We start from the raw sequence: 18,028 nt of genomic DNA, 5'->3' as shown, positions 1-18,028 counted from the left end.
AGTAGACTATCCTTCTTGCGGTCAAGTGGATCCTTAAGCTGAGAAGAGTCTTCAAAGGGTAAGGTAGTTTTTTCCCACTCTGGCCACCTGGATGTCAACTTTAGGTATCTCTGTCCAGCATTTAGAGACATCCTCATCTAAGGGAAAGTGATCCTTTAGGTCAGATGGAATGTTCAGCTTCCTTTCTTGAAATTCCCATTCATCCAGAATTAGATTCTGGATGTTGTCATGAATAGGGAACACCATTTTCTTCCTTGATCTCAATCCCCCAAACATCTCGTCCTGGACCGTGCGAGACGTTTTCTCCTCTTCTACTCCCATTGTATTTCCGACAGCGAGTTGAAGTTCTTCAAGGTCATCCGAGGAGAAGAAAAACTTCCTATCATCCAGATCAGTATTATAGCCTGGAGTGACTTCACCTTCCTCTAACCATTCCTCAGGGGCTGAATTTTCTGCCTCTGAGTCTGAGGTATCTTCTGGGGCATACTTCCTCTTCCTGGATACTGAGGGACCCCCAGAAAAGGATTGTGAAAAGGTGGCCAAGGACGATTGCATATCCTGGCATACCAATCCTCTGACTTCATCCATTAAGGAGGTTTGCTCTTCACGGATGATTTTTTCCATACACGACTGACATAGAGCCTTTTTGTGGGCGGATGGGAGCTTCTTACTACAAATGGCAAATTTGCAACTTGCCGGCTTTTCTTTTGGTTTTGGTGCAGGATCTTTGTCACCCTAAAAGACAAGGGGAAGACATAAGGATGGATCCTGCACCAAGACGGACCTACCCTTTACCAGATATACTCACTGGGCTCTGCAGAGGCTTTAGGGGCAGACAAATCCATCATTAGAACCTCAGTCCTACCTTATGGAGTCTTCCATCTGGGTCCTATTTGTACAGGAAACAGAGATCCAGCACCTTTTCCCATCCAATAGGATGAGGCTCCCCCTCCCCAGACACAGGTGCAGCCAATCTCTTTTTCTTTTTTTTCTGAATTTTCAAATTTCCCACCAAAATGGGGGTGCGTGACGACGCGCCCATTGCAATGCCGGCACGCGTCACTTCCTGTGTGCGCTCTATGCTGCCGACGAGACTCCGGAGGAGAGCAGTAGCAGGGAGAGGGGGGGGAGCTTTGTAACTGGCTGGGGAGCTACTGGAGGCCCCCAGCCGTCTCGTCTCACCTCACCATCCAGCGTTGCCAAAGCGCCAGAGGATGGTGCGGTCCCGCCGGGAAGCAGGAGAAGCAGCGTGGAGGAAGACCCAGGGTGATCATTCCACGGCTGCCTGGCTAAGGTATGTGAGCTGGGGGAACTGCTCGCCGGCCACAGCCCCAAGAAGGAAACCTCTTCATCCCACTAGGGACAGGAAAACACTGAGGATGGAGGGAAGGGGAGGGCTATTTAACCTCTTGTGTTTCCTGTCCCTAATTAGGATGGGGAGGCAACCTCCTGTTGGTGCTGCCGTGGAGGGGATTAGAGAAAAAGGTTTTAAAAATCTAGAAAAAAAAAAAAAAGTATAAAGACCCCCAAAAAAGTTCAAATCACCACCCTTTTGCCCAATTAAAAATAAAACAAAAAAATATAAGTATTTGATATTGGTGCATTGCGATCTATCAAAATCTAAAGTAAATTAATCCAATCAGTAAACAGCGTAACGGGAAAAAAATGCCAGAATTAAGTTTTTTTAGCAGCCGCAAAATTGAAATAAGAGGCAATCAAAACATCTACTCCAAAATGGAATCAGTAAAAATGCCAGCTCAGGGTGCAAAAAATAAGCCTTCACCCATCCTCAAATCCTGAAAAATAAAAATGTTTCTGGTCTCAGAAAATTGTGACAAAAGCCCCCAAAAAAATTTTAAGCAAATTTCCGAATAATTTTTTCACCACTTATATAAAAAAAAACAAAAAAAACTATACATGTTTTGTATCTGCGTACTCATACTGACCTGAAGAATCATATTGCAAGGTCAGTTTTACCATATAGTGAACATGGTAAAAAAAAAAAAAAAAAAAAAAAGACAATTGTGGAATTGCACTTTTTTCTAATTTCACCGCATTTGGAATATTTTTTCCCCATTTTCTAATACACTACATAGTAAAATCAATGGTGCTACTCAAAAGTACAACTCGTCCCACAAAAAAGCCCTCATATGGCTATATCAACGGAAAAATAAAAAAGTCGTGGAATAAGGGGAGGAAAAAACAAAAACGAAAAATGGCTCGGGGGTGAATATAGGTTCATGTAGTCTTAGAACTGGACTCAAATATCATTTTACTAATTCCTCTTTGAAAGTGACTGACAGCTTTCTCTGTATCAGTGTACATGCAGATACAGCTGTCAGTCACTGACAGGACCTCACATTGGACCAAAGATCCCAGAAAGAGCAGAGAATGATGAAATCACAGGTTATACGGGATCTTTGCTCACACCTATGTATCAGTCCGCTCCCCTGCTCTATAACACCGTGCCTGCAGATTGGACGGCATTTTGATGGTGACAGGTTCCCTCCCACCATCCTATTTATCTTAAAGATAATAACAATAATAAATAGATACAAAGAGCCATAAGGCAGACAATATTCGTAACTATGTGGCACCATCCTTCCGATAAAACAATATCTTTATAACTATATTCATTAGGAGTAAATTGAAGAATGGTCTTAAATTCAAATTTCTTCATAAAAAAATATGTACATGATGGTGGCACAACCCTTTTAAGCAACACTTCAGGAGTCACAAGCTGGGGATCACTGGCCTAGGGCACTTTGAGGAGATTCATGAGTAAGCACCATTGGCACACATCACAGGCCAGACATTTGTTTCAATTCATCCATCAATCCTACAACTTAAAAGGGGTTGTCCAGTTAATGGTTAAAATTGCAAAAATAAAAAATTGCTCCAGTCCTCTGTGCTTCTCCCATGCTGTAGAGACGGCACAACTGCCTGCACTAGCCTCCTTGGAGAGTGCTCAGATCAGATCAACGGTGCGATCGTGTCACTAGTCTGAACTGTCAATCTTCAGGTGTGCACCGCCCCTGCCAAAATAGGAAGCCGGGGCCCGGAAGCGGTGCGCTCCTGAAGACGCATCTTGTGAGAACCTCTAAGATTAATTCAACCAACCTTCCTGAAAAAGATAGAAACAATGTATCCTGTAACGAGCACTGTTCACCATCTCAATGGGATAAACCTAACTAATTATGTTTTCTGTAAATGGAAATTGTCAGAGATCACATGATATATAAAGCTCTCCCAGGGATTTTATTCTTCGTCCAAAGATTTTCAATTTTTGGGTGGGGTTTCTTCAGTGAGTAAACAGTTATACCACAGTATAGAGGAGTTTAATTTGATCTTAAGTTATAAATGTAGGAATATTTCACTTACCAAGAATCATATCAATGTAAGTGGATAGATCACAGTCCAGCTCCGCAGTTGGCAGACTTATCTGGTGAGGTCAGAATACAACGTAGGATTAGCAGAGAAGTTTCTTTCATCCTCAGAGATAGATTTCAATAATCATAATCTCACCTTTCCAAGGCGTTCCTCAAACTCCGAAGGCCATTCCTGCATCAGGGTTTCCACTTCGGGCATTGGTCTATCAAAAAAATGAAGATTGTGACCTATGCCGGGAAGAAACTATGTGCATGCTCCTGTATGGATACGTTTTGCCTGTTACTGCCTGGGTAGGAATTATATATAGATGCACGGTTAAAAAAAAAGTGTTATAAAATTCCCTGGAAAATCCTAACAAACCACACAAGTGCATTTTAACCCCTTTACCCCCGAAGGCTGTTTGCACGTTAATGACCAGGCCAATTTTTACAATTCTGACCACTGTCACTTTATGAGGTAATAAAACTAACGCTTCAACGGATCCCGCTGATTCTGAGACTGTTTTTTCGTGACATATTGTACTTCATGTTAGTGGTAAAATTTCTTCGATATGACTTACGTTTATTTGTGAAAAAAATCGAAAATTTGGAAAATTTAGCAATTTTCAAAATTTTAATTTTCATGCCCCTAAATCAGAGAGATACGTCACACAAAATAGTTAATAAATAACATTTCCCACATGTCTACTTTACATCAGCACAATTTTGGAACAACATTTTTTTTTGTTAGGAAGTTATAGGGGTTAAAAGTTGACCAGCGATTTCTCATTTTTCCAACAAAAATTTACTAAACCATTTTTTTTTTTGGACCACATCACATTTGAAGTGACTTTGAGGGGCCTTTGTGACAGAAAATACCCAAAAGTGACACCATTCTAAAAACTGCACCCCTCAAGGTGCTCAAAACCACATTCAAGAAGTTTATTAACTCTTCAGGTGCTTCACGGAATTTTTGGAACATGGAAGAAAACAATGAACATTTAACTTTTTTCACAAAATTTTTTGCAAGGTAACCGGAAAAAACGGACCCCAAAATTTATTGTGCAATTTATCCTGAGCACACCGATACCCCATATGTGGGGGAAAAACCACTGTTTGGGCACACGGCAGGGCTCGGAAGGGAAGGAGCGCCATTTGACTTTTTGAATGTAAAATTTGCTTGAATAATTAGCGGACGCCATGTCGAGTTTGGGGAGCCCCTGATGTGCCTAAACAGTGGAAACCCCCCACATGTGACCCCATTTTGGAAACTAGACCCCTCAGGGAACCAGGGCTGTGGAGTAAGTAAGCCAAACCTCTGACTCCAACTCCTCAATTTCCATGACACCGACAGCTAAAAGTCCAGACCCTTAGATCAGGAATAGGATAGACATTTCATAACTTTTCCAAATTCTTATGAAAAAAATATTCCCCACAAACTGCATTGAACTACTGTACCCAATTTGTTATACATTTTAGGACTTGGAGTCGGTCCATTTTATACCGACTCCAATTCCGACTCCACCAAAATGAACACCAATTCCGAATCCATGACTCTGACTCCACAGCCTTGCAGGGAACTTATCTAGATGTGTGGTGAGCATCTTGTGCTTCACAGAAGTTTATAACATAGAGCTGTGAAAATAAAAAAAATCAAACTTTTTCCACAAAAATTATAATTTTAGCCCCAATTTGTTTATTTTCACAAGAGCAAGAAGAGAAAATGGACCCCCAAAACTGTTATGCAATTCTCCTGAGTACGCAGATACCGCTTATCTGGGGAAAAAACACTGTTTGGGCGCATGGCAGGGTTCAGAAGGGAAGGAGCACTGTGTGACTTTTTTAACCCCTTAACCCCCGAGGGTGGTTTGCACGTTAATGACCAGGCCAATTTTTACAATTCTGACCACTGTCATTTTATGAGGTAATTACTCTGGAACGCTTCAACGGATCCCCCTGATTCTGAGAATGTTTTTTCGTGACATATTGTACTTCATGATAGTGGTAAAATTTCTTCGATATCACTTGCGTTTATTTGTGAAAAAAACGGAAATTTGGCAAAAATTTTGAACATTTTGCAATTTTCAAACTTTGAATTTTTCTGCCCTTAAATCAGAGAGATATGTCAAACAAAATAGTTAATAAATAACATTTCCCACATGTCTACTTTACATCAGCACAATTTTGGAACCAAATTTTTTTTTTTGTTAGGGAGCTAAAAGGGTTAAAAGTTGACCAGCGATTTCTCATTTTTCCAACAAAATTTACAAAACCATTTTTTTAGGGACCACATCACATTTGAAGTCACTTTGAGAGGTCTTTATGACAGAAAATACCCAAAAGTGACACCATTCTAAAAACTGCACCCCTCAAGGTGCTCAAAACCACATTCAAGAACTTTATTAACCCTTCAGGTGCTTCACAGGGATTTTTGGAATGTGGAAGAAAAAATGAACATTTAACTTTTTTCACAAAAATGTTACTTTAGACCCAATTTTTTTTATTTTCACAGGGGTAACAAGAAAAAATGGAACCCAAAATTTGTTGTGCAATTTCCCCTGGGCACGCAGATACCCCATATGTGGGGAAAAAACACTGTTTGGGCGCACGGCAGGGCTCGGAAGGGAAGGAGCGCCATTTGACTTTTTGATTGTAAAATTTGCTTGAATAATTAGCGGACGCCATGTTGCGTTTGGAGTGCCCCTGTGTGCCCAAACATTGGAGCTCCCCAACAAGTGACCCCATTTTGGAAACTAGACCCCCCAAGGCCCCTATCTAGATGCATAGTGAGCACTTGGAACCCCCAGGTGCTTCACAAATTGATTCATAAAAATGAAAAAGTGTTTTTTTTTTTTTTCACTTTTTCATTTTTACGAACCAATTTGTGAAGCACCTGGGGGTTCCAAGTGCTCACTATACATCTAGATAGGTGCCTTGGGGGGTCTAGTTTCCAAAATGGGGTCACTTGTGGGGGAGCTCCAATGTTTGGGCACACAGGGGCTCTCCAAACGCAACATGGTGTCCGCTAACAATTTGAGCCGATTTTCCATTCAATTTGTTAGCGGACACCATGTTGCATTTGGAGAGTCCCTGTGTGCCCAAACATTGGCGCTCCCCCACAAGTGACCCCATTTTGGAAACTAGACCCCCCAAGGCACCTATCTAGATGCATAGTGAGCAGTTGGAACCCCCAGGTGCTTCACAAATTGATTCGTAAAAATGAAAAAGTGGAAAAAAAAAATACTTTTCCATTTTTACGAATCAATTTGTGAAGCACCTAGGGGTTCCAAGTGCTCACTATGCATCTAGATAGGTGCCTTGGGGGGTCTAGTTTCCAAAATGGGGTCACTTGTGGGGGAGCTCCAATGTTTAGGCACGCAGGGGCTCTCCAAACGCAACATGGCGTCCGCTAACAATTTGAGCCGATTTTCCATTCAATTTGTTAGCGGACACCATGTCGCGTTTGGAGAGCCCCTGATGTGCCTAAACAGTGGAGCTCCCCCACAAGTGACCCCATTTTGGAAACTATACCCCTCAAGGATTTTATTAAGGTGTATAGTGAACATTTTGAACCCAGAGGTACGACACAGAATTTGATAACATTAGGTCATCATATTGAATAAGTTGTCATTAGTCTTGAGCGCAAGTGCTCGCTACTTGAGTTTGCATCGGGTACTCAGGTATGCACCATGTACTGCGCGTGCTTGAGTGACATGCTCCAGTCCCTGCCCCGCATGTTTCACGGTTAGTAGGCACCCAAAAAAAAACATGCGGGGATCGCTCGTGCATGGCAGGCAATCCCCGCAAAGTTTTTTTTGCCCGCGAAGCATATGGGGCGGAGACTCGAGCATGTCACTCAAATACCCACGATACTCAATGCATACCCGAGCACCCGATGCAAACTCAAGTAGCGAGCACTTGCGCTCAACACTAGTCGCCATATCGTCATCTTTTTTTCTTACTTTTGAAAAAAATCCCAACCCCATCACAACCCTAACCCCAAACCCAGCCCTAACCCTAGCCCAATCCTAACCCGAGAGTTTATTTTTTACGCCGTTCCTCGTGCGGTATAAGTGATTAGACGACTTTATTCTTCGGGTCGGTGCGATTACAGTGATACCAGAATCATATGGGGTTTTTATGATTGACAGCTGTCACACACTAAAAGACGCATTTTTTGTAAAATCTAGTTTTTGCATCGCCATATTTTGAGAGCTATAATTTTTCCAGATTTTGGCAGACAGTCATGTGACGGCTTGTTTTTTGGGGGATGAGTTGACGTTGCTATTGGTGCCATTTTCAGGCATGTGACATTTTTTGATCGCTTTCTATTCCGATTTTTGGGAGGCAGAATAAACAAAAACCAACAATTCAGGAATTTTTTTTGTTTGTTTTTTTTTATTCTGTTCCGCGTGTGGTAAAATTGATAAGGCAGCTTTATTCTTCGGGTCAGTACGTTTACAGCGGTACCACATTTATATCGTTTTTCTATGTTTTGCACTTTTACATAATAAAAGCAATTTTATAGAAAACATTATTTTTTAGCATAGCTTTATTCTGAGAGCTATAACTTTTTTATTTTTCGGCTGATGGAGCTGTATGGCGGCTTGTTTTTTGCGGGACGAGATGTCGTTTTCAGCGGTACCATTTTTATTTATATTCGTCTTTTTGATCGCGTGTTATTCCATTTTTTGTTTGGCGGTATGATGATAAAGCATTGTTTTTTGCTTCTTTTTTTTTTTTTTTTTTTACCGTGTTCACTGAAGGGGTTAACTAGTGGGACAGTTTTATAGGTCAGGTTGTTCCGGACGCGGCGATACCAAATTTGTGTACTTTTATTGTTTTTTTTTGTTGTTTTTTTAAATAATATTTATTGATGGGTACATTATATTTTTATTTTTGGTGGATTATTTTTTTTATTATATTTTTACAATTTTTTTTTTTTTTTTCACTTTCTCACAGTTTTTACACTTTTTTACTCTGTCCCACTCTGGGACTTTCACTTTTTTTATTCTGATCGCCTGCATGGCACAGGAATGCAGCACCATCCCTGTGCCATGCAGGCTGTCAGCGCTGGACAGGGAGAAGATAGTTTGGAGATGCACTGCACATGTCCAAACAATCTTCCTGTTGTATGGTGACCCGGATGTTGTCATGACGACATCGGGTCATCATGGCAACATCCTGGAAGCCACGGCAGACAGCGCTGGAGGCCGGAAGAGGAGGTGAGTATCTGCGATCACCTCCCCTTGCCACCGCAATGCTGCGATCGACTTCGATCGCAGCATTGCGGGGGTTAATGTGCTGGGAGCGGTGCGTGACCGCTCCCTGCACATAGTACCGGTTGTCAGCTGTGACAATCAGCTGACACCCGGTGGCGATCGCGCCCGCACAGCCTGTGTGCGCGCGCGATCGCGATGACGTACTAGTATGGGTCTGGCTCTTAAGTCCCAGGGCACAGACACGTATTAGTACGTCTAATGTTGTTAAGGGGTTAAACGCAAAATTGGCTGGAATCGAGAGCGGACGCCATGTGGCACTTGGAGAGCCCCTGATGTGCCTAAACAGTGGTAACCCCCCACAAGTGACAGCATTTTGGAAGCTAGACCCCTCAAGAATTTTATTAAAGGGTATAGTGAACATTTTGAATCCAGAGGTACAAGACAGAATTTGATAACATTAGGTCATTGAATAAGCTATTATTAGTCTTGAGCTCAAGTGCTCGCTACTTGAGTTTGCATCAGGTACTCGGGTATGCACTATGTATCGCGGATGCTCAAGTGACATGCTCGCGTCCAGGTCCGCATGTTTCACGGTTGTTGGACACCCCAAAAAAAAACATGCGGGGATCGCTCGTGCATGGCAGGCAATCCCCATGGGTTTTTTTTTGGCCGCGAAGCATATGGGGCGGAGACTCGAGCATGTCACTCGAGCACCCACGATACTTTGTGCATACCCGAGCACCAGATGCAAACTCAAGTAGAGAGCACTTGCGCTCAACACTGGTCGCCATATCGTCATAATTTTTTTTTCTTTAACTTTTGAAAAAATCCTAACACAACCCTAACCATAATGCAACCCTAACCCAACCTATCCCTACTCCAACCCCAACCCTACTCCAACCCCAACCCTACTCCAACCCCAACCCTACTCCAACCCCAACCCCAACCTTACTCCAACCCCAACCCAACCCTAACCCCAACCCTACCCCTAACACAACCCCACCCCTAACACAACCCCACCCCTAACACAACCCCACCTACAACACAACCCCACCCGTAACACAACCCCAACCCTAACACAACCCTAGAGTTTATTTTTTATGCCATTCCTTGTGCGGTATAAGTGATTAGATGACTTAATTCTTCATGTCGGTGCAATTACAGCGACACCAGCTTCATATCGGGTTTTATATGTTTGACAGCTGTCACACACTAAAAGACGCTTTTTTTTTTTCTTGCAAAGACTAGTTTTTGCAACCATTTTTCCATCTTTCGTCCGACAGTCATGTAAGGGCTTGTTTTTTGCGGGACCAGTTGGCGTTTTTATTGGTACCATTTTTGGGCAAATAACATTTTTTGATCGCTTTCTATTCCGATTTTTGGGAGGCAGAATAAACAAAAACCAACAATTCAGGAATTGTTTTTTTTTTTTTTTATGCCGTTCCGCATGTGGTCAAATTCATAAGGCAGCGTTATTCTTTTGGTCAGTACGTTTACAGCGATACCACATTTATATCTTTTTCTATGTTTTGGCGCTTTTACACAATAAAAACTATGTTCTAAGAAAAAAACATTTTTTTGCATCCCTTTATTCTGAGAGCTATAACTTTTTTATTTTGCAGCTAATGGAGCTGTATGGCGGCTTGTTTTTGCGGGACAAGATGACGTTTTCAGCGGTACCATTTTTATTTACATTTGTCTTTTTGATTGCGTTTTATTCCATTTTTTGTTCAGTGGTATGATGATAAAGAATCGTTTTTTTCTTTTTTTTTCACTAAATGGGTTAACTAGTGGGACAGTTTCATAGGTCAGGTCGTTCTGGACGTGGAGATACCAAATGTGTACTTTTATTGTTTTTTTTTCATAATAATATTTATTTATGAGTACAGTATATATATATTTTTTTTTTGGATTATTTTTTCATTTTTTTTATATTTTGACAATTTTTTTTTCCACTTTGACACTTTGTCCCACTATGGGACTTTCAATTTTCACAGGCTGATCGCTTGCTTAGCATAATGATGCAGTAGCCTTGCAGCCCTGCTGAAACAAGTTAGATAGCTCGTACACATGCTGAAAGTGCGGGGTCTCCAATACAAGGTAAGAGGGGCGCTCTTCCTTTGCCTGCCACAGAAATGCTGCGATCGACTTTGATCGCAGCATTTCAGGGGTTAATGTGCCGGAGCGGTGTGGGACCACTCCTGGCACATAATACCAGGTGTCAGCTGTCAAAATCAGCTGACACCCGGTGGCAATCGCGCCCACACAGCCTCTGTGCGGGCGCGATCTGTGAAGCGTAATATGTACCTGGTCATTAAGGCCCAGGTCACAGAGACGTATTATTACACCTCACGTCAAAAAGGGGTTAACAGAATATGGGGTGCGACTGTAGTGTTTCTTTTCAGTGCACACAATGTCCAGCCTGTGCAGTTCAATAATGGATATGTATATTCTATTACACATATACAGTACAGACCAAAAATTTGGACACACCTTCTTATTTAAAGATTTTTCTGTATTTTCATGACTATGAAAATTGTACATTCACACTGAAGGCATCAAAACTATGAATTAACACATGTGGAATTATATACTTAACAAAAAAGTGTGAAACAAATGAAAATATGTCTTATCAAGAGAATGCCAAGAGTGTGCAAAGCAGTCATCAAAGCAAAAGGTGGCTACTTTGAAGAACCTAGAATATAAGACATATTTTCAGTTGTTTCACACTTTTTTGTTAAGTATATAATTCCACATGTGTTAATTCATAGTTTTGATGCCTTCAGTGTGAATGTACAATTTTCATAGTCATGAAAATACAGAAAAATCTTTAAATGAGAAGGTGTGTCCAAACTTTTGGTCTGTACTGTATGTTAAGATGAACCTGACAGCAGATACATGGCCGATTAGAGGGCCAATGCGGCTCTGTCCTTGGCGTTTCAGAGTCATACATACAAGGCTGGGATACTACAGTCAGTGCCTGATTCATGCTGCCCAGAGGTCGAGCATCAGGTATCAGCTGTCAGGTTCCCTTTAATGTTCATAAGTTTATATCAAGGATACTTTTGCCAAAAATTACACCATTATCTTGAAATGTATTAAGGTGGGACTATTGGAGCTCAATTGATAGAACAATTGCTCTCACAACGCGAGATGCCACACAGAGCCACAGTGCCCACGTACTGTACGTATATACTGCCATACTTTGTCCACAACATAACACAGTGCCCGTTTAGTGCTAAAAGACTGAGGGGCCAATTCATCAAAGCTTTTATGGCACAAAAGTGGTGAAAAAGCTTTGAAAAGTGGCAAAAGTTTGTAGAATTATGCTGTATTCACGCCAGCTTGAATCAGCTCCACTGAAATAGGCAGTGCTGGGGTGTAGCCATGCCCTGCCGTCCAATTCATCAAAACTGCCAGCGCATCGCAGAAATGCAGTTCAGTTCCCGACTGGAATAACATTTCTAGTGCAGCACACGCCACTCAGAAGAATTGTCTAATTCATTAAGTGGCATGTGCCTCTTAATAAATTCGGCACCCCTTGTACTCTATCAAGACTGATGAAGTGCAATCGTGCGTTATGCCAGTCTTGATGAATCACCCCCTCAGCCTTCATTGATTCTATATAGTGGTCCTTGTCCTTCTATTTCACATCCCTATGATGACTGAACTCTCCAGCACTGGGCTTAGCAATGACCCTACTCAGCACTGGCAGCATCTAGTAAATCCGGTAATGTTCTATTGCATCACCAGGATCTTCCCAGCTTGATGCTCTATACCAAAACACAGCATATAAAATTGCTCTGTGGTAGATCCTGGTTAATTACTATGTGAAACAACAAAGGCAGTATCCCAATGATCATAATTACTGGGCAAAAGCCCATTACCTGGTATAGTGAACAGTGGCCGGAGGCTTTGAACGATGTAATTCGCTGATACTTTCAATCCAATTATCAATAGCTTTGTGATTCTTCTCAGCATTTTCTAAGCTCTTGACCTTTATTTGGTGCTGCTTCAGAAAGAAAGATGTTAATAGGGAGGAACTGTGTAGACTAGAACTGTATTTGCAAAACAGGATCTTAGAATGTGGTACCAGGGAATTTATTGCTGCCATTGTTTCTGACAATCAAAGAACAAAAGAAAACAGGGGCCCAGCTTACTCCTGTTACACCACAAGTCCCATACCTCCTGCTCCATCTGGGCATAGCTGCTCTCTGGCTTCAGTGGTAAGAGTATAACAGCAGTCTAATTCAATAATCCCACTAGCAGAGGGAAACGAACACGGCACTCAGGGGTGGATATGCCTTTGGTGTGACCTGTGTAGCCGCACAGAGGCCAAGAGGTAAGGGGCCACTTCCATCTGCTAAGCAGGTAGGATTGTGCATTATGATCAGCTATTGGACTGCAAAGGGCCCATATACTGTTCTTGTACAGGGGCCGTATCTGTGTCCGCTCCTGGCGGCACTTACCAATATTACTATACTCACATTTTATTCCAAAGAGGTAAGGGAATGTGACCGAGGCAGACTATGGCCTAATGAGGCTTATAGCCCCAAGAAATGGCCATAGTACTGAACAAAATCCTTTATCTCTTTGGAATAAAGTGTGAGTAAAGCAACATTGGCGATGGTTTGTGGATCTGTGCATCTAAAAGGGTCTACTTCCCAATCCACTAACACTGTGCAAACCTTTCCTCATCATCTTCAACAATATTAATAACTCACCGCAACACTGTGCTGCTTGGAATTTTCTGACAGCCAAAGCGCCATAACTGTAGGGTCCGATTGTTTAGTAGATGGCTCGTCAAGAGTTAGGAGGCCAAGTTTATCAGGTTTACTATCAGGTCGAGGGACCTACAAAGAAGAGAAAGATGTACAACAATCAGATTATATTCCTACTTGAATACTGGTACAGCCCAGGTGACATCACGGTTTTGGGCTCTTTAACATATATGAAAAGGAACATTTAAGAAAAATCAAAATTATAAGCTATGGGTGACAGATGTAAATGTTAGGCATTTGTCATAGCAAATGGTATTTGTTTAATGCAGGAGTGGGGAATCTTTTTTCTGCCAGGGGCCATTTGGATAGTTATACCATCCTTCGGAGGCGGTACAAATCCCGTGCTAACTCCGACCACAAAGTACGTCCTGATGCTGGCACTGGTGTCAGGACACTGCCTGCACATGCTCACAGAGCAAGAAGAAACTAAAAGGCCGGTGGCCATCAAAATACAGCTGCCGGCCCAAGTACTGCAGTGCCCAGGAATCTGCCCAAGGGTCGGATAAAAGGTCATCGTGGGCCTGAGGTTCCCCACCCCTGGTTTAATGGTTCTGCAATATACTACTGAACAGCTCACCATGCATATGGTTAATGGATGCCATAGACTGCCATGGAATAGCATAGTCTATGACACAGTGTTACGGACAGGTACAAGCCAGATGGAGGACATAGGAGCACTCTTCTAGCCTCTGTCTGACTAATTCATTCCTACATATCCTGTTTGGTGATTATGTTGGGAATCTCTAAAAGAAATCTGTCATCAGAAAATGACACACTGTTTAAAGCAGTTATTTGTGTTTAATTATTTTATATCCCAATCTTTATTAAAAATAAAAAATAGAAATTTTGCAATTTTCACACTGGTCAATGGGGCTTTTTTAGACTCCAACTTCCTTTTGTTTCAGGACACAACACATGTACATACAACAATGGTCAGATCCCGACTCCATCTTTTGTAATGAAGCATCCAATGAGCCTGTGGAAAGGGAGAGCAGGGTCAGGTGTGCCATCTCCTTCTGCGACTGGTGGATCGGGATCCAGATAAGAGATGTGTTATTCTCTTATTTAGATCCTATCTCTGCTGATAATGAGACTGCTGAAAGCTCTTCCTGAGAGGACAGGAGGTACAAGTCTTAAAAAGCTCCAGTGCCCAGTATGAAAAATGCAATATTACTCATTTTGGTTTTTAATAAAGATTGGGATATAAAAAAAATGTAACAAAAAACCCCGATTTAAACAACAGGTTATTTTCTGATGATTGTTTCCCTTTACTCATGTTTGGCATCTACTCCTACCATCTCGCTTCCCCTTATAGTAGATCTCTGTATAATTTCTACGCCTCTCCCGGTGTGGACATACCTAGTGGTATTTACAACTGCAGTGCATGGAGTTCTGCACTCTAAACCCTAGTACTGCTCATAGTTATTGGCACACATGAAGTTTAAGTACATAATGTGGAATATCTCCTGAAAAAAATGAATCAAGTGAAACAGTTCTTTGTATAGAGACTCGTGCTAAATACAAAAGAGCAAATGATAAACAATAATTTAAAACAAAAAAACAATGGGAGGAAAAAACAAAAATACCTAAAGCTTGCTGTGTCACTGGTATTGGCACCCTTTACATTAATTTAGTATGGAAACACATTTTTACTCGCTTGTGGTAAATCACAAAAAGAGTGATTAATTGTTGATGCCCATGTGACATGAATTAGCCAATGAATGATGACTTCAGTGTTTTAAAAAGCCACATGGTAGGCCCTGTTCCTTTGTCACAATGGCGGAGACAAAGGAGCTGTCTGAGAACATCACAACTGCTATTATTAACAAACACAAGACCAAAGAAAAAGAACAAGGAACCCCTTAAAACTTAACTTTTATTAAATATAGCTAAAAGTGTTTCAATAGATATATCAGAAGATACCTATTTTTAATGGGTTGTATCAAAGTATTGGGGTAAGGGTATTAAGGTAGGTTTCAAGCACAAAATACATACAGGCTAACCCTATGTTTCTCTAATAGACTGGTAGCGTACATAACAGCGGAAGGTTAACACCCTAGCGATGCGGTTTTGGTGCCCCACTCCACAGCGGTTTGCCCGCTTTCACCCTATTGCTCCCTATCCAATCATACATCGATATAAAAATTATCCGAAAGATATATAATCCGGACAGTGGTGGAAACAATTCTTTAACCACACTGAGTCCATTCAGAAAAAAGTGGTATATTCAACAGTCTTTCAGTAAATGTAGGGGAATATAGATTGCATCTATATTATTGATATCTATTCCCTTACATTTACTGAAAGACTGTTGAATATACTGTTTTTTATGAATAGACTAAGGGTGATTAAAAAATTGTTACTTGTTCTTTTTCTTTGGTATTTTGCTTGATTGTACCCCATATCCCTTTTATCTTGCCTTTTTGTTTTTTTGTATTAACAAACACAGGACTTCCAAAGGGTATAAGGCCATCCCCAAAGACTGTGGTACCTCAGTTTCAACAGTTCGCAATGTTATGAAGAAGTTTGCCAAGCATGGAACTGTCAATAACCTCCCTGGATGTGGGGGAAAGAGGAAAATTGACAAGACATGTCTTTGAAGGTTGGTGCGAATTGTTGAAAAAACACCACGTCAAACATCCAAAGACCTGAAGGCAAAACCTGGAACAGTCTGTGGTCATGGTTTCAACAAGTACCATACGCCGCACACTAAACCAAGCAAAGCTTTATGGACAAAGCCTAATAAACCATTGCTGAAAAAAAGACATAAAAATGAATGACTAATCCTACCAAAGAGTACCTTGACAAACCCCAATCCTTCTGGGAAAATGTTCTGTGTACAGATGAAACAAAAATAGAGATTTTTGGTAATGCAAAGCAACAGTTTGTTTACAGATGGCGCAATGAAGCTTATAAGGAAAAGAACACCTTACCAACAGTTAAGCATGGTGGAGTATCCATAATGCTGTGGGGTTACATTGCTGTGTCTGGTACAAAAGGCCTTGACAGTATCACAGGAATCATGAAATCAGAGAATTATCAAGAGATTTTAGAGCGAAATGTCCTAGCCAGTGTAAGAAAACTTGGTTTGAGTCGAAGATCATGGGTCCTCCAGCAAGACAATGACCCAAAGCACACATCCCAAAGTACACAGGAATGGTTGAAAAATAACTAATGGACTGTTTTAAATTGGCAGCAATGAGTCCTGACCTCAATCCCATTGAAAATCTTTGGGGTGAGCTGAAATCTGCCATTGGGAAAAAGAACCCTGCAAACATTCAAGAGCTCAGACAAACTGCAAAGGAAGAGTGGGAGAAAATTCCAGCTGATAAGTGCAAGAAGCTCATAGATGGCTACAAGAAGGAGGCTGCCATCAATGCCAAAGGGTGTGCAACCAAGTGTTCAATTAGGGGTGCCTTTATTGCCGCATATGCCGTTTCTTTTTTGAAATTGCAACATGAAAGTTGAAAAATTATTTTTTATTGTTGTACTACTTTGGGTCGCTAATTAAAAAATTCTGAGGATATCACTTTGGTACATTTCAATTTATTTCTGAAGATATTGTACAGTCTATGAAAAAAATGATGGGGTGTCAATAATGGTGAGCAGCCCTGTATATAATCCCTGCTAATCATCACAGACAATGAACATAGTATCAACTGTGAACAAGCAAGGTACATGGGCAATGCATGATACTATAACTAGAAGTGCATAAGCCTTGTACATTTACCTCAGGGATCTGTAACTTATACTTCTCCCAACAGCTGGAGGGCTATAAGTACCAGCATGCCACAAAGGCCAAAGACTGCAATGGCACACCAGTACTTCAATAAACTATAAGCACAACATTGTGCAGTGTACCCCACTAGGATATCATGGAGAGATGAGGTTACTGCATGCTGGGGAGCAAGCAATACCGACCACTTACCAAGCACAACGTCAGTGCTCAACAGTTTGCAATGCCTGGAAATGCTATCTAGCACTGGCAGAAGCCATGATGAGAACCTTGAAGAACTTGCTGAAGCTACAAATCGGGGCCCAGGTGGTAACCAGATGCCTGACTGCCCTTGTGGAATGAGTGGAAAAAAACTAGGGAGCCGTTCTACCCAATGACCCAAAAGCTTTCACAATTGCAGACTGTTACAATAAGAAGGTTTCCCCTGACCCTGGCAGAACCCTGCCGGGCCTCCCCGGGATCATAAAAAAAATAATCGGATTGTGGAAGGTCTTCCCTATCTCCTGATTAAAAGAAATATTCCCTAATAGCCCTGATTAAACAAAACAGTGCAGGGAACACTCCTGAAAATGGGAAGGAGAAGGAACCAAAGAGGGAAGGACAAGGTCATTATAGATGAACTACCCTGTCCTGATGAGAAACACAGAAAGGGGATCTCCAGTAGATCACTGCTAACTTAGAGGTCACGTGAGTAGGGGTGATTGTTATTCTCAAGGAATGAAAGGAAGACTGCAGAGCATGACCAGGACAGGATAATGAGGTGCCAAGGTTTCAGGATACTGGTAGGGGGGTGCACAGAGGCCATCCCCAGAGGAAGTCTACACCTGCTAGTAAAAGGTCAAAAGCACTGAAAAAGGGTGTAAAGGGCAGAAACCTTTCCCAGGGAAAACAAAGGGAAAACACAGGCAAGAAAACATCAAA

General features: G+C 41.6%; 1 protein-coding gene across 2 annotated transcripts in view; it reads right to left on the bottom strand.

Annotated features, from left to right (window-relative positions):
- IFT46 (intraflagellar transport 46) overlaps nucleotides 1–18,028 on the bottom strand; it is a 40,689-nt gene that overhangs the window by 10,328 nt on the left and 12,333 nt on the right. The window contains exons 7-10 of one of the 2 annotated variants that reach the window (XM_073656600.1): nucleotides 13,315–13,443; nucleotides 12,478–12,602; nucleotides 3,526–3,592; nucleotides 3,382–3,442 (exon numbers count right to left, since the gene is read on the bottom strand). In XM_073656600.1, coding sequence (XP_073512701.1) covers nucleotides 3,382–3,442; nucleotides 3,526–3,592; nucleotides 12,478–12,602; nucleotides 13,315–13,443 — 382 coding nt within the window. The remainder of the gene's footprint in view (nucleotides 1–3,381; nucleotides 3,443–3,525; nucleotides 3,593–12,477; nucleotides 12,603–13,314; nucleotides 13,444–18,028) is intronic. The other variant, XM_073656601.1, reaches the window with a different exon arrangement.

This window comes from Phyllobates terribilis, unplaced genomic scaffold (assembly GCF_046119375.1).
Source record: "Phyllobates terribilis strain yellow unplaced genomic scaffold, ASM4611937v1 Scaffold_12__6_contigs__length_324123572, whole genome shotgun sequence".
Taxonomy (NCBI): domain Eukaryota; kingdom Metazoa; phylum Chordata; class Amphibia; order Anura; family Dendrobatidae; genus Phyllobates; species Phyllobates terribilis.
Note: the sequence above shows the minus strand (reverse complement) of the source record. Positions and strands in the feature narration are given on the sequence as shown.